The 27282-nt window shown below is 47.0% G+C and overlaps 2 protein-coding genes across 2 annotated transcripts in view; both read left to right on the top strand.

Annotated features, from left to right (window-relative positions):
• Positions 1-6995, top strand: part of LOC309360063 (olfactory receptor 6V1-like) — a 114108-nt gene extending 107113 nt beyond the window's left edge. Inside the window, exon 2 of the transcript XR_014163934.1 lies at positions 6839-6995. The gene's annotated coding sequence lies outside the window, so the exon portion shown is untranslated. The remainder of the gene's footprint in view (positions 1-6838) is intronic.
• EPHA1 (EPH receptor A1) overlaps positions 1-27282 on the top strand; it is an 81748-nt gene that overhangs the window by 53284 nt on the left and 1182 nt on the right. The window contains exons 5-17 of the mRNA XM_081893917.1: positions 5932-6087; positions 7134-7472; positions 9850-9974; positions 10818-10977; positions 14237-14330; positions 14446-14501; positions 16113-16235; positions 16331-16516; positions 18406-18467; positions 19481-19690; positions 21252-21401; positions 22856-23049; positions 24428-24583. Coding sequence (XP_081750043.1) covers positions 5932-6087; positions 7134-7472; positions 9850-9974; positions 10818-10977; positions 14237-14330; positions 14446-14501; positions 16113-16235; positions 16331-16516; positions 18406-18467; positions 19481-19690; positions 21252-21401; positions 22856-23049; positions 24428-24583 — 2011 coding nt within the window. The remainder of the gene's footprint in view (positions 1-5931; positions 6088-7133; positions 7473-9849; positions 9975-10817; positions 10978-14236; positions 14331-14445; positions 14502-16112; positions 16236-16330; positions 16517-18405; positions 18468-19480; positions 19691-21251; positions 21402-22855; positions 23050-24427; positions 24584-27282) is intronic.

The following is a 27282-nucleotide window of genomic DNA, read 5'->3' as shown; positions in this document are numbered from 1 at the left end:
CTTCCCAGGTTGCACCCGATTTCCTGTCTGCCTGTCTGCCTAAGGAGCTTGGTCCCTTGGCAAGCCACAGGATCGGGCCCAGTTGTCCCTGCAGCTACTGCAGAACAAAAAGAACCTGTGACCCTCCCTATTCGGTGTAGGTTTTTGCAGTGCTATTTTTCTCGAAAAACAGGTGCCGGAACTCACCATGAAGGCCTCCCTTGTCCTCTTATAATGGCATACCCTCCAACATTTCTCCAATAAAAATAGGAACACCCTATTCCTCCTCCTCCTCCTTCTTCTTCTTACAGTCCTACCTCTTGTTACGTTCAGTTCAGGTTACGTCTTTTCAGATTGCGTCCCACGGTGACCCGGAAGTGCCGGAAAGGGTTACTTCCAGGTTTCGCCACTCGCGCATGCGCAGACGCTCAAAATGACATCTAGCACATGCGCAGAAGCAGCGAATCGTGACCCATGCAGATGCAGGTTGCGTTCTGCTCATTTTGCGAATGGGGCTCCAGAACGGATCCTGTTCGCAACCAGAGGTACCACTGTATTATTATTATTACCCTGCCCATTTGACTGGGTTGCCCCAGCCACTGTAGGTGGCTTCCAACATATATAAAAGCGTAATAAAACATTAAACGTTAAAAAGCTTCCCTATACAGGGAAGCTGCCTTCAGATGGCTTGGGGGTCAGATAACTCCATAGCCTCCAACATTTCTCTGACGAAAATAGAGTTGTCCTAAGGAAAAGACGGACATTCCAGGATCAAATCAGAATCCAGGACGGCTTCTGCAAATCTGGGACTGTCCCTGGGAAATAAGGACACTTGGAGGGTCTGTAATGGCAACAGCGCCCACCTGAGAGGTGCTGGAACTGAGGTCCCATGAGTTATGGCTGGTGGGGAAAACCCTGGTGAAAAACATTGATAGGCTAAGGCTCCCTGTGACACTCTGTGAAGGGGTTCCTCTGACGGAGTCTTGCCATGTGGGGAATTTGGTCTTATTTGTCACACCTGACACTAAACCCCAGACGACACTGTTGTTGTCAGGTGTACTTTCTGTGGGAAACCTGAGTTGGTCACTGCATAATGCACAAAACACACCCGAGCGCCTTATTTGTAAGAGGCAATGCTCACCTCAGGGCAAACTGACTGAGCATAGGCACAACACCCAGCAATTTATGTGTTCCTCCGAGGAAATAAACCTGTCTGCTCTGAATTAATCCATCCCAGTTTAATCAGAAGTAATTAGCTCCTGTATTCCAAGGTAGAACAATCCCAGAAACTGGGGTTGGGGGTGGAGAGGTGGGTGGCATTGGAGGAGGAGTTGAACTACAGATGGCCTCCAGCACATAGCATGCTTCCGCTTTTCCTGTAGGTTCAAAGTGTATAGTCATCTGCATTCATTGCATATGAGAAAGGAATCCCTCAGATCTTGTTTTCGCTGAGGCGATAAACCTTTGTCTGTTGTCTGAACTATACCGCTTCAGACAGCGAACGAGGGCTTACACAGCCAAATGCTCGACGGTCCAGCAGAAAATAAATTTCTGTGTGGAAAGCTAGCAGGTCAGGGAGGAGGATAAGATTTCCAGAGGGGCTAACCGCTGTGGCGTTTGTACGGAGACCCCGGTCGTCTCACGGACTATTGACCCGTACACCACTAATCCGCTGCCACCAACCAGGTCCTCCCTGGTAAAATCACTTCAGTCTCAGTCAGCTTTTCAATTCATAAAGAAGAGTGTATTTTATTTCAGACTTAAAACTACAGTGGTACCTCGCAAGACGAAATTAATTCATTCTGCGAGTTTCTTCGTCTTGCGAATTTTTCGTCTTGCGAAGCACGGATGCACCCTGGTATTAACAGTTTTAAGAAAAAGGAAACAAACTCGCAAGACGTTTTCGTCTTGCGAAACAAGCCCATAGGGAAATTCGTCTTGCGAAGCAACTCAAAAAACGAAAACTCTTTCGTCTTGCGAGTTTTTCGTCTTACGAGGCATTCGTCTTGCGAGGTACCACTGTATTATAGCATTCCAAACAGTGTTCCTCTTTACTTTCTAAGTCTTATGTTCCTCTCTCTCTGTTACCACCCCACACTCAAGGACCAACTGCCCTGTCTCTCTATTACCAACTGCCTTTCCCAACCAGCCAACCCACTCAAACCAACCAACTACCCACCCACAGCTCCCAATGAACTAACTCCCAGAACTCCTTTATAGACCCACTGACTCCACCCCTCTGGGTCCTGTCTGTGCAACCTATTTAGCTATTTCCCCTCCAGCACTCTCTCATATCTGGTAACGTCACAGCCGCGTTAGTCCGTTGCAGCAAAAATGACATAAGGCGCTGTGGCACTTTAAAGATTATGGCGTAAGGTTTTGTGGACTGTAGTCTACTTCATCTGATGTAATCCTCAGTCCGCAGGTATATATGGGTGCAAAGGAAAAATATGGAGAAGTTGGAGTTTGCTGGCAGTCTTGTTGTTTTTAATGTGCAGGAATCCTACTTTCTTTGTGAGGGAGTATTCAACCCTGTGGAATCTCCCAACCGCATTCCGAAGTGGTATAGTCCTCCCGAGACAGCTTTACACTTGGCGCCGGACGATCTAGCTTCAATTGGTTGCCACCATGTGGTGAATCTGCATTCCATTAGGGTGGGGAATAATTAACCCAATATCAGAATACCTTGGCAAATTCGTTGAGTGCGGCTTGGGGGAAAAATGGGTATATTTATGTCACTCTGGAGAAGACAAAGGGCTCTGAAGGGAGCATCTGCTTTCATAGAACAGTGGGTGCTGCCACCTGCTGTTTACCTTATAGTTTTTGTTGTTTTTTAAAAAACAAATTCTTGCCCGATTTCCATTCCATTCCCTCCCTGTGGTGACATAATCCTGTTGGCGCCTGTTGCCTGCATTCCTAGTTCACCTTTGCTCCTTCCCCAGGTCGGCAGCACTCCCTTTGTGACACCCACACAATTTCCCGCCCTGTTTTCATGTCTGCGGAAGTAAGAACCAGTTCTCTGCCATGCACAGTGGCAGAGAAACACATTGGGGAATTTAGGGTAAGGAAAAGTGCCCCAGAAAAATGAGGCTGCAGAGAGGTGACCTCCTAATTATGGGCACGGACTGGGCAAAGCACTGGGGAAAGTGAGGTGGAGACAAAAGTATGATTCTTGGAGTTGGAAGGGACCCCCCCAGGTCATCTAGTCCAGCCCCCTGCAATGCAGGAATCTCAGCTAGATCCTACTTGACAGATGGCCCTCCAACCTCTGCTTAAAATAACCTCCAAGGAATGAGAGTCCACCACCTCCCGGGGGGGGGGGTCTGTTCCACTGGAACTCGCATTGATGTTCATGCGAGGACACATGCTGATTTTAATTGCTTTAAAGAGACTGGGTACCTGATTCTTCCTGCACAGAGCTGCTTTCGGGGGGGGGGATCAGTGTTGATATATGAAATTCAGTTCTGAATGTTTTGTCACACTTTAGTGTGACCAAGAGCCGGATGGGACTGTGAAGATGCAGGAGCAGGTTTGAGATGCAGGGACTGTAGTCACTAGGGAAAAGAGCAACTTTTAACCTCAAATCTCAGAGGTGTGTCCCCAAGGGGAACCTCTTTTCTGTATAAATGAATAGCTGCTTTTCAGCATTTCGCTGAATGTTTTTATACTCCGAAGGGATCCTTACAGCAGTGATCGCCAATGTGCTGTCTTCCAGATGTAGCTAGACTCCAGCTCCCATCAGCCCAAGCCACCATGATCAATAGTCAAGAGAGGATGGGAGTTGTAGTCCAAAAACGTTTGGAGGGTGACATCTTGGCTACTGCTGCCCTACAATATACTTAAAAGTACCTTGCACCAATACAGCATTATTGTATTTATTTCATTATATTTGTAGCCAGTGTTAGAAACTGAGATATGAAAGCTAGGAGCTAAATGGCACCTTAAACCTAGGTTATGGGTGCAAAGCGGAATGTCTAGGCACACTTTTTATAACAAGAATACAAAGCTGGAAATGAATGAACTGCAGCTAAAATTTTGTGTTCATTTTTCAGATGGTCTGGTCCTTCCCCTGTCCATCCCCCTAATATTCTTTAGAGGGTCTCTTCTCCAGTCTTGAGAGAGTAGCTGGAAGTGGAGAGGCAGAAAAAGGTCCTCCTTTCCTTCCACTCTGCAATTTTAATCTGAAATCTTAGGGGCAGTACTGCACCCAGAACTCAGAAACTGCTCGCGCTAATGAAATCCCCAGTCGCAAAATGCACCTAGAACAATGGGAGTTTTGAACACTGTTTGTAGCCCACCTCTTTCCCACAGAGACGTAAGGTGGGTTGAAGTCCTGTTATGGATCATTCTCCTCTTCTTTAACAACACTTACTTTTTAAAGGGGGGGGGGCGAGAATCCTAAGCACACGATTCAAAGACAAGATTAATGCCATATCCATCCTAAATCTATCACCTCAAGAAAAGTGTCAGTGCCACTACTCATTTCCTCTGCATTTGGTATAACCCAGCTTCCAACAGAACTCCTCCAAATCAATGGACATTGTTTTCAGCCACTACTGTGGCTTCTAAGATTTCAGCAGTTTCGTTACCCATAAACTTCCAAGCATGTACTTGCAGCCGTAAGAATTCTAATCCCCATTACAAATGGAAGATGCAGAGACTCCCAATTCTATCTGAGACCATGGCAAGGGCAAATTGTTAAAGTTGCAGGCATACACTTGATGGTTCTGTTTTGGTGGCTCACCAGACACAAGGTGTTTGTTTTTATTTTCAAAATGCACATCAGGGGATAACTGTTAAAATTCCTGCTCTGTGATTGCAGTCATGGGATTGTTATCTATCATGTGACTGTATATGTTTTGACTCCACAGAGTGAGAAGTGACGGAAACAGGATGTTTGTGTTATTGTGTTCCGTGAAGTGGGACTATTGTCCTTTGTTCATTCTCTTTGCTGTCTGATGCTAGAGAGAGAGGGAGCCATGTTGCAATGCTCCGTGTGTGTTTATATGTAAATAAAGTAGATTAGCCTAAATGCTGAGTTGCTGAGGTTTGTTACGCATGATGCGCAAACTCTGTGGATCCTTAAGTGTGCCGGTGTCAGTTGGCATCGGTCTCTGTGATGTTTGGGCTGAATAAATCTTTTGAAGCTCCCAAACGATCAACCAGGAGGGAGCGAACATGCCAGTCGGATATGTGTCCCTGTCAGTGTAGGCTGAGCTCCTGACAATAACTACAGGACAAACCCCTTCTAGTTTGGCCCTCTAGTTAGCCTCTAGTACCATATTATATGCTTTTCCGGCACTCCAGCAGAATTGTAGCATAAACGGAGCCCAAATTTTTGCCACCAACGCTGAGTTTCCCTATGTTTCTCACCTACTGATGGAACGGCATCCTGAGCCCCCGGACACTTAAAAGCCACAACTTCCTGCTTGGCTCAAGCCGACATGGCTCCTGGTGCACAACACCCAGCCAATCAGAGCTCCGCTTCCTGCTGAGAATTCCCAGCGGCAGCCCATTGCTACCTCAACGCACAAAGCCAAGTGTAAACCTAGCCAGAATTGGGTGGGTAAAAGTGTAGCAGGAGACAGACCATCCATTTTGGGTGGTGTTGGTGAGAATATAGGCATGAAGAAGAGAGTATGGGGAGAGCAGAGAAGTGGTGGTGAATAGATATTGAAAATTATCCAAAGGGGACTTAAGTATGAGATGATGTTATTCCTTGACAAGAAATGAAGATCTCCAACTCCTCTGTGAAGTTAGAAACAAGATATGTCCCATGTATGGTGACATCTTGAGGGATGAGGTTCTGCACCTCTTGCTGGGTGCTTGTATTCCTAAATAATTGCATTCCTAAACTGGATTTTAAAAGAAATGGGTATAGCCAAAATGTATGGTTATTTGCATCCGCTTAAGTTAGCTGCTTGGGACTTAATCTGCTTCTCCTTTCCACAGCCTGTCAGCCAGGGTTCTATCGTCACTCGCTGAAGACCGACCAGTGCCTCAAATGCCCTCCAAACAGCTTCTCCAGTTCTCCTGCTGCCACAAGCTGCCCCTGCCTCGAAAACTTCTTTCGGACTCCCGCTGAGGACGAAACTGCTCCTTGTACTCGTAAGTCCTGGGTGGGAGTCCTGTGGCCCCCCAGATGAGCAGGTGGAACGCACCTACTTGAAAAATGCACCTACTCAACAAATAGGAAAGCTCCAGAGTGGTTCTGATTCCTGCCAAAAGGAGAGCAAGTGGCATTCGGTTCTAAATTTTAGTGGCGCTGAATGCAAGCTGCAGCTGTAAAGGAACAATTAAGAGTGCATGCAAAGGCTCCTGGTTGTTCTTTTGCAGCTGTGGCTTTACCTGTCCTGCACCTGATGTCATGCAAATGGCAGGATAGCTGCAGCCTGCCCAAAACGGCCTTGTGGACCAAACTGATCTGGAGGTTCCGAACTGCCCAGTGACCTGCATGACTGAGCGGGATTTTGAACCCTGATCTCCCCGGTCCTAGTCCGACACACTAACCACTACACCACACTGCCTTCCTAGAGTATTTCTGCCATGGGACAGCCGTAAACATTAAGTAAGTAAATAAATATGGGAAAAGCAAAATGTCACTTAAGAGAAGGATCTGAAACATTTCCCTTGAAGCCTGAAATGGTTTTATTCTGGATTGTTTCATTTGATGTTTTAATGTGCTGTAAAACCACTTTGAGATTTTTAAAATTTAAAACATAAAGCAGTATAGAAATGGAAATAATAATAATAAGTTGGAATGAAGATATTTATATCCACTGTACCTGTCCCCAGTTGCAAGGAAAGAAAATGAAATCTAGATAGACCCCTACAGCGCACTATATTTATAAGCTTTAAGGTACTGTATTTTTTGCTCTATAAGACGCACCAGACCACAAGACGCACCTAGTTTTTGGAGGAGGAAAACAAGAAAAAAAAATTCTGAATCTCAGAAGCAATCCCTCTTGCTGTTCTGGCTTCTGGGATAGCTGTGCAGCCTGTATTCGCTCCGTAAGACGCACACACATTTCCCCTTACTTTTTAGGAGAGAAAAAGTGAGACTTATAGAGCAAAAAATACGGTAGGTACAGATAGGGTTAGAATCTCTTTGCAGGATTGTACTTTTAACACGCTGCCTCCTTTTGCCTTTCCAGGCCCCCCTTCGGCTCCTCACAATGTCACTGTGCTTATTGAGGGGACTGAGGTCACCCTTTCGTGGCAGGCACCCACGGATCAGGGTGGGCGCCAAGACCTCTCCTACAGCGTCTCCTGCCAGCGTTGCAGTTCCCCAAAGTGCAGACCTTGCGAGAGCAGCGTGACTTTTTCTCCCGGCGCCCTAGACCTCACCCAGCAGAGTGTGGTTGTGAGCGGCCTGGAGGCTTTCACCAATTACAGCTTCGTTGTTCGGGCTCATAATGGTGTGTCAGAGCTCAGCCCTACCTTGCACAGCAGCAGCACCAGCTCTCCTGTCCGGGTTTTGGTGGGCCACGCAGGTGAGTCGCTGCGACGTATATGGGGAAGAGGAAGTGAGCACAGCCAAAGCAAATAAAAGTTGTAGCAGCAGCCGAGCTGCATTTCCCCTTACACTGCACTGATTAGTTAATTGCAAATGAGTGTGTGCAGGGGTCAAATTTACAGTTCTTAGATCAGTGATGGCCAAACCTTTGTTTTTTGGCCTACAACTCCCATCATCCCTAGCTAACAGGACCAGTGGTCAGGGATGATGGGAATTGAAGTCCCAAAACAGCTGGAAGGCCGTTTGGCCATAACTGTCTTAGATGCTTGGATCCTGACGAAATCTGAGGTACTGTAGGGGCTAAAAGTATGAGCTGTGAGCAAGGGAGTCCTTGACTTTCTTCATGTTCCAGCCATGAACTTTTTAGCAGACCCTCCGCAAGTGTCCTTATTTTTCAGAGACAGTCCCAGATTTGCAGAAGCCATCCTGGTTTCTGATTTGATCCCAGAATGTCCCGCTTTTCCTCGGGACACCTCTATTTTCATCAGAGAAATGTTGGAGGGTATGGGAGTTGTGCAACCCCTGAGCTAAGGAGATAAGTAATTATACAACCTTTAGAAGACATCTGAAAGCAGTCTTGTACAGGGAGGTTTTTAAATGTTTAATGTTTTATTATGTTTTTGTGTATGCTGGAAACCGCCCAGAGTGCCTGGGTCAACCCAGTCAGATGGGTTGTTATTATTGTTATGGAACAGGACATCCCTATTTTCATCGGAGAAATGTTGAAGGGTCTACATTAGGCAGCACTAAGGCTTCCCACTCTCTTTGTCAGCCTCAGCTCCCTACCCACACGACAGTATGGGAATCATAGTCCTGCTTTAAAGGGCTGGTGTACGGCAGAATGGGGGGGGGCTCCAATTGCTGCTGCTCTCCGGCTCCAGTCAGTCCCAGAAAGCTTAGCCAACAGCCAGGAATGATGGGAGTTGTAGTCCATCAACATCTTATCACAGGCTCCCCACCTCCGGTGAAAGGAATGTTGAGGTAATGACTGTAAAGCATTTGCAGTGCTCAGGGGAGAGATACGTAATTGCTGAGCAGGGTGCTGTATTTTGTCAACACAATTTCTCTGTTGTACCGGATATGACATTTGTCCAGTATTTAAAGCTCAGTGGTTTATTGTCTAGGGTGGGGGTGGAATGCTGGTCTCTAGAGAAGTTTGGCAGATGTAGCAAGCCTGTTGCGCTGGTCTGAAAACTAATTTAATAAACAGATTATTGTAACGTAGATGCTCTTCAGCCTCTTATGCATCCTAGTCACTCTTGGCAGAACTCTTATCGTTCTGTTTGCTTTATGAAGGCAACAGAATTAGAAGCTTATTTGTGTTCACCCAAGCTAACAAAATCATTTCCCATATCCCTGTCAGGCCTTTCCATCCCCATTGGTGGCCACTATCACAAACCGTGTACAGTGGTACCTCAGGTTACAAACACTTTGGGTTACTAACCCGGAAGTAGTACCTCGGGTTAAGAACTTTACCTCAGAATGAGAACAGAAATTGCGCGCTGGCGGCACGGCAGCAGCGGAAGGCCCCATTAGCTAAAGTGGTGCTTCAGGTTAAGAACAGTTTCAGGTTAAGAACGGACCTCCGGAACGAATTAAGTTCTTAACCCGAGGTACCACTGTATTTAATCTGCAAAACCTTTGTTGTGGATTCATCAGTGAAAGGAAAGTTGATTCTTCAGTCTAAGAGTTGCCAGGCAAAATGGCAAAATTTGTTTTGAGTTCCCTGGTGCCATCATAAACACATGAACTGCTCCTTCTACCGTGTGTGTGTGTGTGCACGTGTGTGTGTTTTTAGAGTCAGATTTTTATGCTGCAGAAAGCAACTTATAAAGAGAGGTGGTCTTTTTGAATGCAGAGTTAATCCAGTACGTATCTAAGGCAGGTTGTGGCACAGATAGCATTATGGTTTCTTCTCTGAAGTCTGTGGGCTTCCCAGAAACAAAAGTGATGTTGGAAATTCACACCCTTGTGCCTCAAGATGCCTTTAAGCGTTGTGTCATTCTTAGAAATGCATTTCTGTGCACAAGAAGCAGTATCCAAAAAGTGGAAGGAAGTGAAGTCAAATAGGAGCGAAAGTATGTGTGAAGGATGCTAGCAAGTTCTGCCCCATGGGTCTCCTGGTCTGCTGCTCTAATGGCAGCCCAAATGTGGCCCTAGAGACAGCTGCCTTACTTTGGCTCAGAGAAGGGCAAGCTCTGTGCAGAATTTGTTAGGTTTAGCCAATCTGCTGCTAACTGGGCAGAGTCAGGAAAAGCAATGAGATCCAGAGCTTTCACTAAGGGAATGGGGGTGTGGGATGAATTGCAAAGAGCAGGTTACACTTTGACCATCTCTCCTCTCTTTATGTACAGTCCCTGGCAAGGTGACTGATCTCATCCTGGCAAGGCGAAATGACAGCAGCCTCTCTGTGACTTGGTCACCGACACGACATCGCAGCCGTAGCTCCGTGAACTACGAGGTTATGTACTTTGAGAAGGTGAGAGATGCTCTTCCTTTGCTCAACACCTGCAAACTTCATCAATGTTCTCCTTCCATTTCACAAGTTGTTCAAGTCCTATAGCGTATGGGTTTGGAACCTCTGGCCCATGGATTCAGTTTTGCCTGCCAGGCTGTTTCCCCCAAAACCACACCTGATGTCATATGTGACGTTAGGTGTGGGGCAGGTAGAGATGTGGGTGGATCAGCTGCTCACCCAGGTGGTCCCTTCAGAAAGCACCATTGAACTCCCTTCCCTGCACATCAGCTGAAGCACGGGGAGTTGAGACCTGCTTGGCTGTTACCTCTCCCCGCACCCCCATGGACCAACTTTGGCAGGTGGGTGGGATAACCTACCTGTCAGACACCTGATGCCATTATTATGAATTCAGGTGATGGACAGGTGGGTGCTAAAGATCTTGACTCCTGGGCCAGAAAGGTTCCCAACCCTTGCTATAAAGGTAAAGGGACCCCTGACCATTAGGTCCAGTCGTGGCCGACTCTGGGGTTGCGGCGCTCATCTCGCTTTATTGGCCGAGGGAGCCGGCGTCCAGCTTCCGGGTCATGTGGTCAGCATGACTAAGCCACTTCTGGCGAACCAGAGCAGCGCATGGAAACGCCGTTTACCTTCCCGCTGGAGTGGTACCTATTTATCTACTTGCACTTTGACATGCTTTCGAACTGCTAGGTTGGCAGGAGCAGGGACCGAGCAACAGGAGCTCACCCCATCGCGGGGATTCGAACCGCCGACCTTCTGATCGGCAAGTCCTAGGCTCTGTGGTTTAACCCACAGCGCCACCCACGTCCCTAACCCTTGCTATAGCACAGCGTAATTGTTTTGCAGGGAGAAGAGAAGCACTACACTGTCCAGCACCTCCAGGAACCCCAAGTAACTTTGGCAAATCTGCAGCCTGACACAGCTTACCTGATGCGCGTGCGCTCCATCACAGACTCTGTAGCTGGGCCATATTCCCAGGAACAGGAATTCCGCACTCTTCCACAAGGTAGACCCCTTGATGCCCCACTTTGTTTGTAAAGGAGGGAATCTTGCTAATGGATTTGGGACTAAACTAGATGCAAGGAACAATTCAGTGTTGCAAGTGTAGGAAGCTACGGTAATTTTCCACCCACTACAAGCTGTTTTTCTAAAGGAAATCACCCCATCCCTGAAGTTGCTGTTTGTGACATTACCTACCATTACACCACTGGTATATGTGGATTTTCATAAGGAAGATAAGGAAAATGGAACAAACTTACACATACATACATACATACATACATACATACGCACACTTGCTTGCAACTTTTCCAGGCATTATATGGTAGCAATCTTTTTTACTCAATGGGCTCTAAAACACTTGAGATCATACTTTTTTCTGTTAGGAAAGTGATGTGGAAATGCATTATAAAGTGTAGGATAACAGTTTACTTATAGTCTCTGTACAAACAAATCAGGATGGGTGCTCAATATATAAGTTTCTAGGAGGCATCCAGATACTGTCGCAGCTTCCTTTTTAAATTGTTTTACTAATATACTGTTTGGTTTTTCGGCATGGTAATTAGAAATGCTTTCAGATCTGCATTGTAAAACTAAATGCAAACAACTTCCCTTTGGAGACTGAGAGCTGTTTCATGCAGCAGTCGTATTTGCTCCCCTCTTCGTTACACCAGCTTTCTGCAATGAATGCATAAACTGTGTGGGGCAAGTCTATGTGCCTAAACTCCTGGAGAAATGAACCTGCAAACCCTTCTTACTGTGGCTTTCTAGTGTCTCTTGTTGCTATATTTATTACTTTCTCTTCACCCATAGGTCCCAGAGCAGGTTACAACAACTTAAAATTCATAAGAAAAAAACAGTTAAGACAAGTCACAAGAATAGGTTGGGTGCTGATAAGATATCAGAGGCCAGGATAAAGAGGCACATTGACAGCATCCACCCAAAGCTGTAAAGAAGCTAGACACACCTCTTGTGGGGAGAGAATTCCACAATGTAATAATAATAATAATAATAATAATAATAATAATAATAATAATAATAATTTATTATATATACCCTGCCCATCTGGCTGAGTTTCCCCAGCCACTCTGGGTGGCTTCCAATCAAGTGTTAAAAACAGTACAGCATTAAATACTTCCTTGAACTTCCTTGAAACAGGGCTGCCTTCAGATGTCTTTTCAAGATAGGATAGCTGCTTGTTTCCTTCACATCTGAAGGGAGGGTGTTCCACAGGGTGGGCATGGTGCCTGTGGAACAGGCCCTTTGTCTGGTTCCCTCACTTCTCGCAATGAGGGAACCGCCAGAAGGCCCTCGGCGCTGGATCTCAGTGTCCGGGCTGAACGATGGGGGTGGAGACGCTCCTTCAGGTATACAGGACTGAGGCCGTTTAGGGCTTTCAAGGTCAGCACCAACACTTTGAATTGTGCTCGGAAACGTACTGGGAGCCAATGCAGATCTTTCAGAACCGGTGTTATGTGGTCCCGGTGGCTGCTCCCAGTCACCAGTCTAGCTGCCGCATTCTGGATTAATTGCAGTTTCCGGGTCACCTTCAAAGGTAGCCCCGCATAGAGCGCATTGCAGTAGTCCAAGCGGGAGATAACTAGAGCATGCACCACTCTGGCGAGGCAGTCCGTGGGCAGGTGGGGTCTTAGCCTGCGTACCAGGTGGAGCTCGTAGACAGCTGCCCTGGACACAGAATTAACCTGTGCCTCCATGGACAGCTGTGAGTCCAAAATGACGCCCAGGCTGCGCACCTGGTCCTTCAGGGGCATAGTTACCCCATTCAGGACCAGGGAATGTAGAGGCTGTCACAGAGAATGCTTTATCCTGGGCCACCACACCCCCAAATTTCTGAGGGAAGTAGAACTACCAAGAGGGCCCTCTCTGCTGGTCCTAACACCTGAGAGGGTCTGTTGTCACATTTGCTGTGGCATAAACATGCCACAAAATCTGCTAAGAACAATGGCTGTATGAAACTTCTCTGAAACCCATCCACTCCCCACTGTGGCCCTTGGATGAGATAAATAAGGTCAGCAAAGGCATTTTAGGAAACCAGAACTTAGGATAACGCCAACCATTGTTTCGAAAAAAAGACCAAAATGCACTTTAAAAAATTATCCACACAGCACTCAGTACTGAAAGTGTAATTGGGATCCAGCCAAGCCACTCACTTACTAGTGGTTCCATACCCAATGTAAATAATGAAGAAAGCATTTGGGATAAATTTGGCATTGACATCATGAGCATACACTTCATAACAGTTCAGCTCCTCAAGTCCTTCCAATGACCTCTCAGATCAGGTATTTATAGATAAAGAGTTTTGATAAATAGGGCAGCAAGAGAACATCCAGGGTGCTCACTGTTTGCGTTGGGGTTTAATACTCATTCACTTTCTGTGTATATTAAAGCACAAAAAGTATCAGGATTGTGTTTGCCTGGGGCTGACGTGCCTGCCTAGGGAATGGTGTTGTTGTTGTTGTTGTTGTTGTTGTCGTGTCCGACTCTTCGTGACCCCATGGACCAGAGCACGCCAGGCACTCCTGTCTTCCACTGCCTCCCGCAGTTTGGTCAAACTCATGCTGGTAGCTTTGAGAACACTGTCCCACCATCTCATCCTCTGTCGTCCCCTTCTCCTTGTGCCCTCCATCTTTCCCAACATCAGGGGCTTTTCCAGGGAGTCTTCTCCTCTCATGAGGTGGCCAAAGTATTGCAGCCTCAGATTCATGATCTGGTGGACACTTCCAGTGAGCACTCAGGGCTGGTTTCCTTCAGAATGGAGAGGTTTGGTCTTCTTGCAGTCCATGGGACTCTCAAGAGTCTCCTCCAGCACCATAATTCAAAAGCATCAATTCTTCGGCAATCAGCCTTCTTTATAGTCTAGCTTTCACCTCCATACATCACTACTGGGGCTTTCACTTCCATACATCACTACTGGGGGGAATGGGGTTATCTCACTTATATACATTGTAGGAAACATGTAAGTAGCATTTATATGCACAAAATAGACAAAATAATTTGTGGTCTGTACTCTGCAAAATCGGAGGCAAAGGTGGTGCGTTATTGGACATTGGGCTCTAAGCGTAAATGGCACTTCTTCATTACTTTTCCTTACATATGGTTGAAACAAATCCCATGCTTTCACATACCTATGCATACAGTTACTCTAAATCCCTATGGAAATCCATATATATTTCAGGAGTGGTGAGCTCTGGCTAGGGTGGCCTGGCGCTGGACCAGTGTCTATAACCTGCGTTTTGCTCTTGCAGACACTGGGATGCCCTCCGGAGGAGTGATTGTCAGCATAATCTTTGGAGTTCTGCTGTTTATCGGTCTGGTTGTCGGTCTCCTTGTTTGCCGAAGGTAGAGATGGCGGTTCACGAGGGTGGGGGGAATCCTAGGCATTGTTATTTGGTTTGTTCTGTGCTCTGGGTGGTTATACCATCTCTGTTCTGAAGTTTATCCTTATCTGTTTTAGGCACTCTTACCGACGCGGAGCCCGGCGATGCCACAAGCAATCCGGCTACGACCGAGGTGAGTGCCTGGAGTCAGGAAAGGCAGAGGAGGTGAAAGGCTTAGGAGTTCAGAGCCCCAAACTACATGTAACATTTGAGAAGAGACGAGCATTTGAGAATATCAAAAGCCGCTTTGATGGGGATGGTCAATAGTGCAGGGTTTTTTAGGGGGCTTGTGTGTGCAGGGAGAGTGATAATTAACTTTTCCTCAGCAGGTGTACTTCTGCTCCAAATTCCTCCCCTCCTCCATGCTACGTCCCTCAGTCTGAAGTCCAGATACATATTGCCAAGCACAAGCTCACACTCAGGCCCACCAACTCTAAGGGGCCGCTTTGTCTTCAGCCTCTTCAATATTTGTTGGAAAGAGACCGGGACAGCTCAGTGTTGAGGGGGCCTGGCATGTGCCATCACACACATTGCGTGTTGCAGCTTCAGCAGCTGGCTCCTTCAGAATACTCGGTCTCCTGCAGGCAGCATGACATCACACTGTGACATCACACACACGCGATACACGACAGGCCCCCTCTTTTTTAAAAAATGATTTTTACTGGTTTTGCAAAATAAATCTCACAATTAACACAATTAAATTTTAGAATCAAACAAGAGTCTTCCGCATCTTAGGACTTACCTCCTCCCCTCCAGGATCCTGCCAGAGCCCTCACGCCTCCTACCCAAGCCTAGCCACGGACTGGGGATGCGTCAAATGTTGCTGAGGACCGCACTATAAGACCTCGCTTGTTGGACTACCCTGTTCTAAAATCTTTAAAATAAAATTAAAGCTGAATATCCAGGCAAGAAGCCTGGGATATTATTGCTCATTCACCACCGCCACCACTACCACAGCCCACTTCTCCCTGTGTCTATAACCTTGAACGAATTTCCACCTTACTTTTCATCCATGGCTCTGTTTCCCCCACAATTGTCCATCTGAAGTCCTCTTCTATATTTTTCCTAGCACGGTCATAGGGAAACCACAGCACTCAGGCCTAGTTAGGGCCTCAGATCTTAGGAGATTGGGCGATCCATGCTCATCCTTCCAGCACCTGATGTCGCATGTGGCATTGGGCATGGGAGAGTTCAAGGCGCAGGTGCTTCGAAGGAAGAATTAGGAGCACACTCCCAAGTGTGCTTTTGTTTCTTCCTTTGCAGGCAAAATTCAGTGCTTTTAAAACTTGGCAACTTTTCCTGTTCTCCTTCAGCTTCAGTACATTTGCTCTAGTAGCTTTAGGCTGTAACCTTACACAGTGAGATTTACTTTCCCAAGCCAATACGTTTAGCGCTGTGATGTTGGCTGGGGGAATTCTTGTGTCTTACTGTACCGAAAGAGCCGCAAAACCTTTGTGCAGAAATCATTTACAGTGATGGTGTTATGTACTGAAGTTCTCACCCTGGGCCAGCAGGGGGATACTGTAGATAGTTATGCAAATAAGGGATCGAAAGTGACGTTCAGTGATTGGATAGTTTTAGAAAATTGTTACAGTTACGTTGTACTGGAGCTCTATATAAGCAGGCTGACTGAACCCTTCAGTTCAGTTCTGTTCTGGTCTGTGAATAAACAAGAGCTGTTTGAAGAATCGCTGTGTCATCTGATATGTTCACCCACAACTTAACAGATGGCTCTTTATTACAGATGAGATTTGGTTGAAGCCATACGTTGACCTCCAGCCCTATGACGATCCCAGCAGGGGAGTCCTAGAATTCACAAAAGAGCTAGACCCATCTGTTGTCACCATGGAGACTGTTATTGGTGAAGGTGCGTATCATGAGGGTTCTGCTCTCTCTGGTCAGGAGATCCCCTTTTTCTATATCCCTAATACCCGCTTTTTCTTTCCTCTGAATGCTTCACAGGCGAGTTTGGGGAGGTCTACTGTGGGAACCTGCGTTTCCCAGGGAAGGAACGTGTCGTGGTGGCCATCAAGACCTTGAAGTCAACTTACTCAGACTCAACATGGTGGAACTTCTTGCGTGAGGCGACGATCATGGGCCAGTTCAATCACCCCAACATTGTCCGCTTGGAAGGAGTCGTTACAAAACGTAAGGGCTCAGCCATAATAATAATAATAATAATAATAATTTATTTTTTATACCCCGCCCATCTGGCTGGGCTTCCCCTGCCACTCTGGGCAGCTTCCAAAAAAATATTAAAATACTGCAATACATCAAACACTAAAAGCTTCCCTAAACAGGGCTGCCTTCAGATGTCTTCTAAAGCCTGGTAGTTGTTGTTCTCTTTGACATCTGGTGGGAGGGCGTTCCACAGGGAGGGCGCCACTACCAAGAAGGCCCTCTGCCTGGTTCCCTGTAACTTGGCTTCTCGCAGTGAGGGAACTGCCACAAGGCCCTCGGTGCTGGACCTCAGTGTCCGGGTAGAACAATGGGGGTGGAGACGCTCCTTCAGATATACTGGACCGAGGCCATTTAGGGCTTTAAAGGTCAGCACCAACACTTTGAATTGTGCTCGGAAACGTACTGGGAGCCAATGTAGGTCTTTCAAGACCGGTGTTATATGGTCTCGGCGGCCGCTCGCAGTCACCAGTCTGGCTGCCGCGTTCTGGATTAGTTGTAGTTTCCGGGTCACCTTCAAAGGTAACGTGATGGGGCAGGAGCGCCTGGTGGTGGAATGGGACTGTTTGCACTACATGGAATCACCAGTGATTGTGAGGCTTCTGTGGAAGGTACTGGAGCAGCATGTGGGAGCTACCAGATTCAGTCCTTGGCATCTCCAATGAGAATAATAATAATAATTGTCAGGGCTGCCGCTAAGTCCTAGCTCACAGAGGACCAACGCCCAGTGGATGTTATATACAAAAGTCTTTATTGAAGTTTAGTCTCTATTTCCAAGTTCTGGGCGCGCAGACCCACGTCTTGACGCTAGACCGGCTAAGTCCCCTCTGACTCACTGCTGACCCCACACCAGTTTAAGATCCTAGCCCGGCTCCACCTCCTGCGCTGCTCCTTTCTTCGCTGGGTCCTTCTGCCCCCTGGGGTTTCCTCCTTCCTGGACTCTTCTGACGCTGACCCCCCTGAGTCTCGCCCTTCCTTCCGGCGGGCTTTAGGACCTGGCTCCCTGTCAGGACTCCCTGCTGTGCCGCTCGCCTGTACATTTGAACTTGGCGCGCGCGCCCAGCCGGTAACCTTCCTTCTGACCGTTTCCCCGCTTCCTGATGTGGGCGTTGCCAAACCTGACTCCTCTCCTCCCGCTGGTGGTGAGAGCACTGGTCCCGACTCCTGGGACTCCCCCTCCCCACTGCGCTCTGGTGGGGAAGTTGGTCCTGATTTCCAACTGCTGCTCAGGGACTCCCCGCTGGCCCCTCCCTCCTGGGGCTTCCCCCCTGGAACCCCCCTCGCTCTGGCCATTGGCGCTCCCTTCTGTGAGTCCTCCGATTCGCTAGAGAGGCTTGTGGAGTGACTCTGGCCGCTGTCACTGCCTGCTCCCCCTTCGTACTCCTCCTCCTCACTCTCCATTTGCTCCCCCTCCTGTGTCTCTCCTTCTGAACCCCTGACAATAATAATAATAATAATTTTTGTACCCTGCCCATCTGACTGGGTTGCCCCAGCCACTCTGAGTGGCTTCCAACATGCATAAAAACATAATAAAACACCAACATTAAAAAGCTTTCCTACGCAGGGCTGCCTTCAGATGTCTTCTAAAGTTTATATACTTATTCCATAATAATAATAATAATAATAATAATAATAATAATAATAATAATAATAGAAATCATCCCTGCCCTGTGAGCTTGGAGGACTACGTAGCAGACAATAACTGGGCAAGAGCGACCAGAAGCTTCATGTGTTCAAAAGGTTAAAATGACTTTTCCATTTGGATTTTGGGGGGAAGCCCAGAGAGCCACTACCAGCCGATGGGAAGTAAGGTGAGGGCAGCACAAGTAATTTTCTTTTCTTTTCTTTTTTCTTCCCAGGACATCCAATGATGATTATCACAGAATACATGGAAAATGGGGCTCTGGACACCTTCTTACGGGTGAGTCCTTTTTCGTCAGTCACTTAGGCATCGCCGGTTGGTAAAGCTGTATCAGAGCTGTATTAATTCAGATTGCAGGTGGAGACTCCATGCAAAAGGAAATTCAACCTAAGAAAATGAGCACGTTGGAGAGAGAAGGGTCAGCTAGAACCTGTCCCAATGCCAAATCATTTTCTATATGCACACTTTTTTATTTTTGCATGGAGGAGTATTTAGCCATGTCATTCCCCAATGTCACTACGAAGTGATGGAGCCTGAGTTCTTTTCTGCAGCTTTCTTTTAGCATTATTGGGGGTTGATGTTGTTGTTTTAGATTAATTTGATAGCCACCTTGGAATCTCTTACCTTGAATGGCTGGATATTCTTGGGAACTGAGTATCTTGGGTCATGCCTGGATAAGTTGTAACTGACTGGGCTGAATGTAGACCCATCAGCCATATCCACCAGCCCATCAGGAACTCCAGACCCCCCCCCCCCCCAGATTTTGTGGTCTATCTGGGACTAAGCAGCAAAGGGCTGGCAAGCCACAGTCCATGACTTTTGCACACTGTATTTGTTTTTTGGTGGGACACAGGCTGGGGTGGCCACAGAGCCTAGGACTTGCTGATCAGAAGGTTGGCGGTTCAAATCCCCGCGACGGGGTGAGCTCCCGTTGCTCGGTCCCTGCTCCTGCCAACCTAGCAGTTCGAAAGCACGTCAAGTGCAAGTAGATAAATAGGTACCACTCCGGCGGGAAGGTAAACGGCGTTTCCATGCGCTGCTCTGGTTCGCCAGAAGCGGCTCAGTCATGCTGGCCACGTGACCCAGAAGCTATATGCCGGCTCCTTTGGCCAGTAAAGCGAGATGAGCGCCGCAACCCCAGAGTCGGCCACGACTGAACCTAATGGTCAGGGGTCCCTTTACCTTTATAACATTTCATTGTCATGACAATTCCGAAACTGCATTCTTCACTGTGAAACAAGTGGCTAAGCACAGTGAGAAGACTTTTCTTTGTGCCTGTGTTTGTGTTTCAGGAGAACATGGACAAGTTCAGTTCGGTGCAGCTTGTGACAATGCTGCAGGGCATTGCCTCAGGAATGACCTACCTGTCAGACCGCAACTATGTGCACCGGGACCTGGCGGCCCGCAACATTCTGGTGTCCCATAACCTTCAGTGCAAGGTTTCAGATTTTGGTCTTTCTCGGATATTAGAAAACGACGTGGAGGGAACTTACGAAACGAAGGTAAAATTATGAAAACAAGATAAATAAAGTAGGGAGTAGGGCTGGGCGATGTATCAATATATTATCCAAAACTGGTTTGAAGTCCATATCGTGATATTGGTTTCATAGTTTTTCACCTGGTAGTATATTGATGTGTGTGTGTGTGTGTGCTACACAATAATCACAGCAATGTTTAGCTGGTGATATATCAAGACGCACAAATAACTGGGACATTTAGGTCAGTTGTTGTATTAAGGCAACTTTTCCCCCCATGTGAACTTGGCTCTGTGCCAGCAGAAGACAGGCTGCTGTTTCTCTTCTAGAGCTGGGCCAAAACTAACACACTTACTCAGAACTCCAATGAGCCAAACGGCAGGTAACTTTCTGATTGTTTAGACTGGGTATGGTGAAATGCCTATATAAAGTACCGTATTTTTTGTTCTATAAGACTCACTTTTTCCCTCCTAAAAAGTAAGGGTGAAATGTGTGTGCGTCTTATGGAGCGAATGCAGGCTGCGCAGCTATCCCAGAAGCCAGAACTATCCTAGAAGCCAGAACAGCAAGAGGGATTGCTGCTTTCACTGCGCAGCGATCCCTCTTGCTGTTCTGGCTTCTGAGATTCAGAATATTTTTTTTCTTGTTTTCCTCCTCCAAAAACTAGGTGCGTCTTGTGGTCTGGTGCGTCTTACAGAGCGAAAAATACGGTACTTAAGGGAGTAACACAGACCAAGTCAGAGCATTCTCAGAAATAAAGTTTTATTTTTTTAAAGTACAAAAAAATGGTAATTGAACAGTGGAAAACTTTCCAGGAACTGAGAGGGAAAGAAGAAGAAGGGGCTGTACAACATGACTTTGGTGTCAAGAGGAAGAAGGAAGAAGACGATTAAAATCTGAAATGTAGTCAGAGAGGAGGAGAACTTCACCAGTCCTTTTCAGTTTTGTCGGAGAATGGGCACCAGGGTCCAAGGGTATGAAGATGAGCAGCCAACAGGACCCTGGCTGGGATGTCTGCCAGAAATCTAACATACTTTAAAGAACTGGGACTTGGAGACTCAAATAGGGCCAGGAACATTATAGACTTCAGAAGGGAGGGGCTTGATGGATATGAAAGGATGATGTTGGAAGAGTGATTTCCAGGTTTGAACTAAAAGAGGTTTAATGCTTCCCAGTACTACTAATATCCTACTCTTTAATTAAGTAGGCAATTGATAATATTGGACCTCAAGGGAGCTTGGGCATTTGCCTTCTCAGGAGGTCCAAGTCTAGCTGGGTTGGGGGCTACTCTCTTCTCTATGTCATTAGAGAATTTTGTCAACAAACCTGGATTTTGCCCTCTGCATCTTGATAAATTACTTCCTGCTACATTCAAACAAAATGGAAACTTTATGATCCAAGGTTCCAAGGAAGACCAGCTTGAGCTCCTGGCAATGCCACATTTTGCTTGCTTACTTATGTGTGTGCGTTTCACATATTTTTTCTACCCCAGGGAAGGAGGCAGAGAGTGGCTTTGTGGGCTCCTAGATTGCAGTTGAATAGCCAAACCGTAGTTTCCATTTCACAGTTGCAACCTCTTTTTCAACAGGGTGGCAAGATCCCTATCCGATGGACAGCGCCTGAAGCTATTGCCCATCGAATCTTCACCTCAGCCAGTGATATCTGGAGTTTTGGCATTGTCATGTGGGAGGTGCTGTCCTATGGCGACAAGCCATATGGGGATATGACCAATCAGGAGGTAAGAGGGTCAAGGGAAACGCTTATTGAGCAAGGAAACCGCCTCCTGGATTAGCAGAGCTGGAGCTGAACTAGAATAGATCGTAATAAAGAATAAAGAACACGTTTCCAGATTTCCCCATGGCCCAAAATTCCGTTTCCTACTTTCCTGAAGGGAGCAGCCATAGTTGGGCAGCCCAATTGAGATCCATTAGTCATGAGTTTCAGTACATTAACCAATTTGATTAAATCTGCATAGGAGAAAAAACATTGGGTTGACGTCCAGTGCTCTGCCAGCATAAATCTGTGGGTGCAGCAGGGCTTCCATTTCCTCTTCTCCACACACTACCAAATCCACTTTGGAGGATCTCCCAACCCCCTGAAGATGATTTTGGGGGCATGCAGGGGCTGGTGGGGACGTGGGTGGCTCTGTGAGTTAAAGCACAGAGCCTAGGACTTGCCGATCGGAAGGTTGGCGGTTCGAATCCCCGCAACGGGGTGAGCTCCCGTAGCTTAGTCCCTGCTCCTGCCAACCTAGCAGTTCGAAAGCACGTCAAAGTGCAAGTAGATAAATAGGTACCGCTCTGGCGGAAAGGTAAACAGCGTTTCCATGTGCTGCTCTGGTTCGCCAGAAGCGGCTTAGTCATGCTGGCCACATGACCCAGAAGCTGTACGCCAGCTCCCTCGGCCAATAAAGCGAGATGAGCGCCGCAACCCCAGAGTTGGCCACGACTGGACCTAACGGTCAGGCTCCCTTTACCTTTACTAGGGGCTGGAGAGGACAGGGGGCTTATCTACTTTCCCTCTGCTCTTTCCAGTCACAGGTCCGTGCTTAAAAGCTCAGTGTCTGAGTGTGGTTTTGTTTTGCCCCAAGCTTTCACCTCAAAAGCCTGCTCTTTAGCGCTCAATTGGAGCAAATGTCAATTCGGGCTTTCTGTGGATTCCTGTTTGCTCTGAATGAGTTTTAAAGAGCTCCAGAGGAAAATTGTGTACTCGGACACAGTCCCTGGAAAAAGCAAAGAAAAAGTGTGAAGCTCTGAGAGGAAGAGGAAACTCTTGTTACCAGCAAAGCTCAAGTTTTGGATACGACCCAGCAGTTTAGAAGGGAACCTCACACACTGCTTTCAAATGACGTGCATCTATCACAGTAGCAGCATCTCTCCTTTAAGAAGTATTTCTCCTTCTCAAAGATGCAGAAACAGATGCATTTTCTAAGATGCCACTCATCCATAACTTTTGCTGTTCAACTTGTATCGGAATTACTCTTAACAGAAGAATGTGGTGACCTCCTTAGCTTATACGTTTTTAACAAATTAATCAAATGGATTAAATGTGGCAGTTCTAATTCCAAAGGATTTCCCAATATTTAGACATTATGCTCCTGAGAAAGTGGCCCTCGACTCCAGTTTCTTAGGTAGCTGTGTTCTAAGGAATGTTTGCCCTGTTCACAGTGATCTTGTGTTTTACCTGGAACAGGTGATGAAGAGCATAGAGGATGGGTATCGGCTCCCCCCACCTGTGGACTGCCCATCCGTCCTTTACGAGATCATGAAGGTGTGTTGGTCATATGACCGGACCCGGAGGCCCCGCTTCCGGGAGATCTTCGCTCAGCTAGAGCACTTCATCTCCAGTCCACATTTGCTTCGAACTGTAGCCGACTTTGACCCCAGGTAAGTGATATGCCTTGCCAACAAAGGTCCATATAGTAAAAGCTATGTTTTTCCCAGTGGTGATGTATGGAAGTGAGAGCTGGACCATAAAGAAGGCTGATCGCCGAAGAATTTATGCTTTTGAATTCTGGTGCTGGAGGAGACTCTTGAGAGTCCCATAGACTGCAAGGAGATCAAACCTCTCCATTCTGAAGGAAATCAGCCCTGAGTGCTCACTGGAAGGACAGATCCTGAAGCTGAGGCTCCAATACTTTGGCCAGCTCATGAGAAGAGAAGTCTCCCTGGAAAAGACCCTGATGCTGGGAAAGATGGAGGGCACAAGGAGAAGGGGACGACAGAGGCCGAGATGGTTGGACAGTGTTCTTGAAGCTACCAGCATGAGTTTGACCAAAATGCGGGAGGCAGTGGAAGACAGAAGTGCCTGGCGTGCTCTGGTCCAGGGGGTCACGAAGAGGCGGACACGACTAAACGACTAACAACAACAAGTGATATGCAGGGCAATACTTAGGGGACAGAGCTGTGTAAATTTGTGTGCATGCACACGGGCACACACACACACACAGGGGAAGAATAAAATAAAAAAGCTAAATTCTGCATGCGGTCTTACAGTGTTCTTGAAAGGCTTAGTTGTCGAACAAATCGGTTCCCGAACACTGCAAACCCGGAAGTAAGAGTTCCGGTTTGCAAACGTTTTTCGGAAGCCGAACATCTGCCGCGGCTTCCTTCTGCTTGAGTGCAGGAAGCTCCTGCAGCCAATCGGAAGCCGCGCCTTGGTTTTTGAACAGTTTTGGGAGTGGAATGGACTCCTGGAACAGATTAAGTTCGAGAACCAAGGTACCACTGTATTTATATATATTATTTGTTAGTCACTTTTCTTACCAAGTTAATTCAAAGTGGCTTTCATTAAAAACCAACATTAAAAACCTAAAAACACAAAGGGAGGACCAGAGGTCCCGCCCCACTAGAAGAGGCAATGCCACCCTTCAAATTAAGGGGCCAAAGCTCAGGAGTAAAGGATTTTCCTGGCACCTAAAACTGGATAAAGATGTTGCCAGGTCCAATTATGCATAGCTGGATAATCTCTTTTGTTTTGGCCTTATTCCCTGCATGCTGAATTCTGTACACCCCCTCGCATTCTGTGCTTTTGGAGCACTTCTGCAGAATTGTACCCTGCCCTTCAATGTGTTCGTGGCATCAGTACCAGCCTGGGTTGCGTCAAGTGCCACAGCGGCTTCCCCATACTAGTCTATGGGATGCCATAAACGCGCCCTGGGTAAAGGCTAGACATTTCTCTCCAGCTCCATCAGAAGTGGGGGGGGGGGCACTGGTCTTCATTTTAAGTGTTCCATCAGGTCTGAAAATGCCTATCAATCCCCAGGGTGACGCTCCGCCTCCCCAGCTGCAGTGGCTCCGATGGGATTCCTTATCGGTCTATCCCAGAGTGGTTGGAATCCATCCGCATGAAGCGCTACATCATCAACTTCCGCACTGCCGGCCTGAACACCATGGAATCCGTCCTGGAGCTTTCTGCCGAGTAAGCATTGGGCACCCTGAATTTGGGATTCTGCTCTTCCAGGGCAGAAGAGAGGAGAGGGAAGGGAGGACATGCAGCTAGGTGCCACTGTGTCTATTGCACCTCCCTACAGCTTACAAAGACATTCAGGGACGTGGGTGGTGCTGTAGTCTAAACCACTGAGCCTTTTTGGGCTTCCTTATCAGAAGGTCAGTGGTTTGAATCCCCGCAATGGGGTGAGCTCCCGTTGCTCCATCCCAGCTCCTGCCAACCTAGCAGCTCATAAGCACACCAGTGCAAGTAGATAAATAGGTACTGTTGTGGCGGGAAAGTAAATGGCATTTCTGTGCTTTCTGGCTTCTGTCACGGTGTTCCGTTGCGCCAGAAGCGGTTTAGTCATGCTGGCCACATGACCCAGAAAGCTGTCTGTGGACAAATGTCGGCTCCCTCGGCCTGAAAGCGAGACGAGCACCACAACCCCATAGTTGCCTTTGATTGGACTTAAGCATCCATGAGTCCTTTTACCTTTACAAAGAAATTCATATGCTCAGGATCAGCAAAAGAATCTCTCTATCTCTCTGCCTGTCCGCTGATTCCTTAACTACCAAGCTTGTGCCCCTCTACAAGCACTTCTCATTATAGCTGTTCTTAGGGTTGACAGCTTCTTTTCTCACCCTGCTCTCTTGTAGCTGGGTTCCGTGCAGACATTGAGCAGATACCGCAGCCTTTCCTGGTGCAGAGGCCGAGTGACCAGGAAAAGGTTTCATGTGCTCACTTTCTCTGTGTTAAGCTATAATTCAAGGACGAGAGGAGGGCCAATAAAAGGCCAAAATCCTGGCCAGAAGATGGAGAGACAGACATTCTCCTGCTGCTTGTAAAGACCAAGAGTGAGATAGATCCTTCTATCTAGCTCATGATTGCCCAACGGAGTCTTTTGCTGTGGTTGAAAAGCAGGCAGAGAACCAACAGCTTAAGTCAGAGCATAATCAGAAAGAGTCACAGTAATGCTTTATTGGAGAGCAGAGAATATGTGAGTTAAGAGGCCTGGTTAACCTTTGGCCTTCCAGATGTTGTCAGACTCCCAGCTGCTGTCAGGCCCAGATAGCATCAACAAGGGTGATGGGAGTTGAGAGTCTAACAACATGGGGGGGGGGCAAAGGTTCCCCAGCTCTGAGCTAGAGCCATCTCCATCACAATCTCAATTTGTACGTGGGCTGGTAGTGAGGCTGAAAACAAGCAGGGTGGTTCTCCCCCCCCCCCCCCCCGCCTTCAGAAATGAAGGTGGTTTGAATAGGGCAATTTACCTATTCATTTACTCCCTCCTGCCTCACAATTGACTCTGGTGAAACAGGTTTTACAGTGGTACCTCAGGTTAAGAACTTAATTCGTTCTGGAGGTCCGTTCTTAGCCTGAAACTGTGCTTAACCTGAATCACTACTTTAGCTAATGGGGTCTCCTGCTGCCGCTGCACAATTTCTGTTCTCATCCTGAAGCAAAGTTCTTAACCCGTGGCACTATTTTTGGGTCAGCGGAGTCTGTAACCTGAAGCGTCTGTAACTCGAGGTACCACTGTATAGGTTTCTGTAAGGCATCAAAAATCTGCAAAAGCTGGCCAGAGACGTCAGCAAGATAAAAAAGATCCTAGCAAAGGTTTACTCAAGAACTGATTTCAATGGGACCTCCGCCCTAGTGAGCAGGCATAGGATTCATTGGCAAGCTGGATATGTAAGAAATATTTGTAGAAGTAATAAGCATGGCCTTCTATTAAGAGCATAAGATAAAATCACTAACGCATACCAAAATACTGGACACATATGAAAATAATCATATGGAACCAAGGAATTAGCATCAGCATACCAAAATTCACATGAGACAGTTAAGATAACTGCTGGCATCCATCACACTGCTAAGGAATTGCTGCATTGTGTAAGATTGTATTTGTGCATCTTAGTAGATTTAGTTTTACGGATGGAATACTATGTTTTAGCAGAGTGACACTTTTGCAGGTTCTGCCCATAGTTTTGCGTTGTGCTTGCCGTCCTACAAATTCAGCTTCCTGAAGCTCTTTTATCACCTTCCCAGTGAATTAACATGTCTTTTTTGGGATCTGTCATAACACCTCCAAGCGCTCTAAAATACGTTGTCTGACTCCCAACTTGCAGACAGTTTTGCCAGATGCACCTTGTGAGACAGCAACTGGAAATGGTGATATTTCTGAGCTGGGCCTGCGCCTTGAGCTCAGCTGAATTTCTAGGAATGGACTTTGGTAGGACACATAACAGGTGGTGGGGAAAGACCATGTTTCTTTTTCTTTTTAGTGTTTATATTATTAACTTGTAAGATATGGATTTGTGGGTTTTTTGTATGTTGGTCTTTGTGTTTTGTGTATTGTTATTTTTCAATATTTTTCGTGTTGCTGTGTGGAAAATACTAATAAAATTTATTAATAAAAAAACCAACAAGTGGTGGGGAAAGGGGACAGAGGTTTCGTAAGGTGCTACAGCTTTATGAAACCCTCTGCTTGTCTAGCAGTCTCAATCTCTTCACCTGCTAAGGTAAAATTAAAGGGTAAAGGGACCCCTGACCATTAGGTCCAGTCGTGGCCAACTCTGGGGTTGTGGCGCTCATCTTGCTTTACTAACCGAGGGAGCCGGCGTACAGCTTCCGGGTCATGTGGCCAGCATGACTAAGCCGCTTCTGGCAAACCAGAGCAGCGCACG

This window comes from Podarcis melisellensis, assembly GCF_964234715.1.
Source record: "Podarcis melisellensis genome assembly, chromosome: 17".
Classification (NCBI taxonomy): domain Eukaryota; kingdom Metazoa; phylum Chordata; class Lepidosauria; order Squamata; family Lacertidae; genus Podarcis; species Podarcis melisellensis.
Note: the sequence above shows the minus strand (reverse complement) of the source record. Positions and strands in the feature narration are given on the sequence as shown.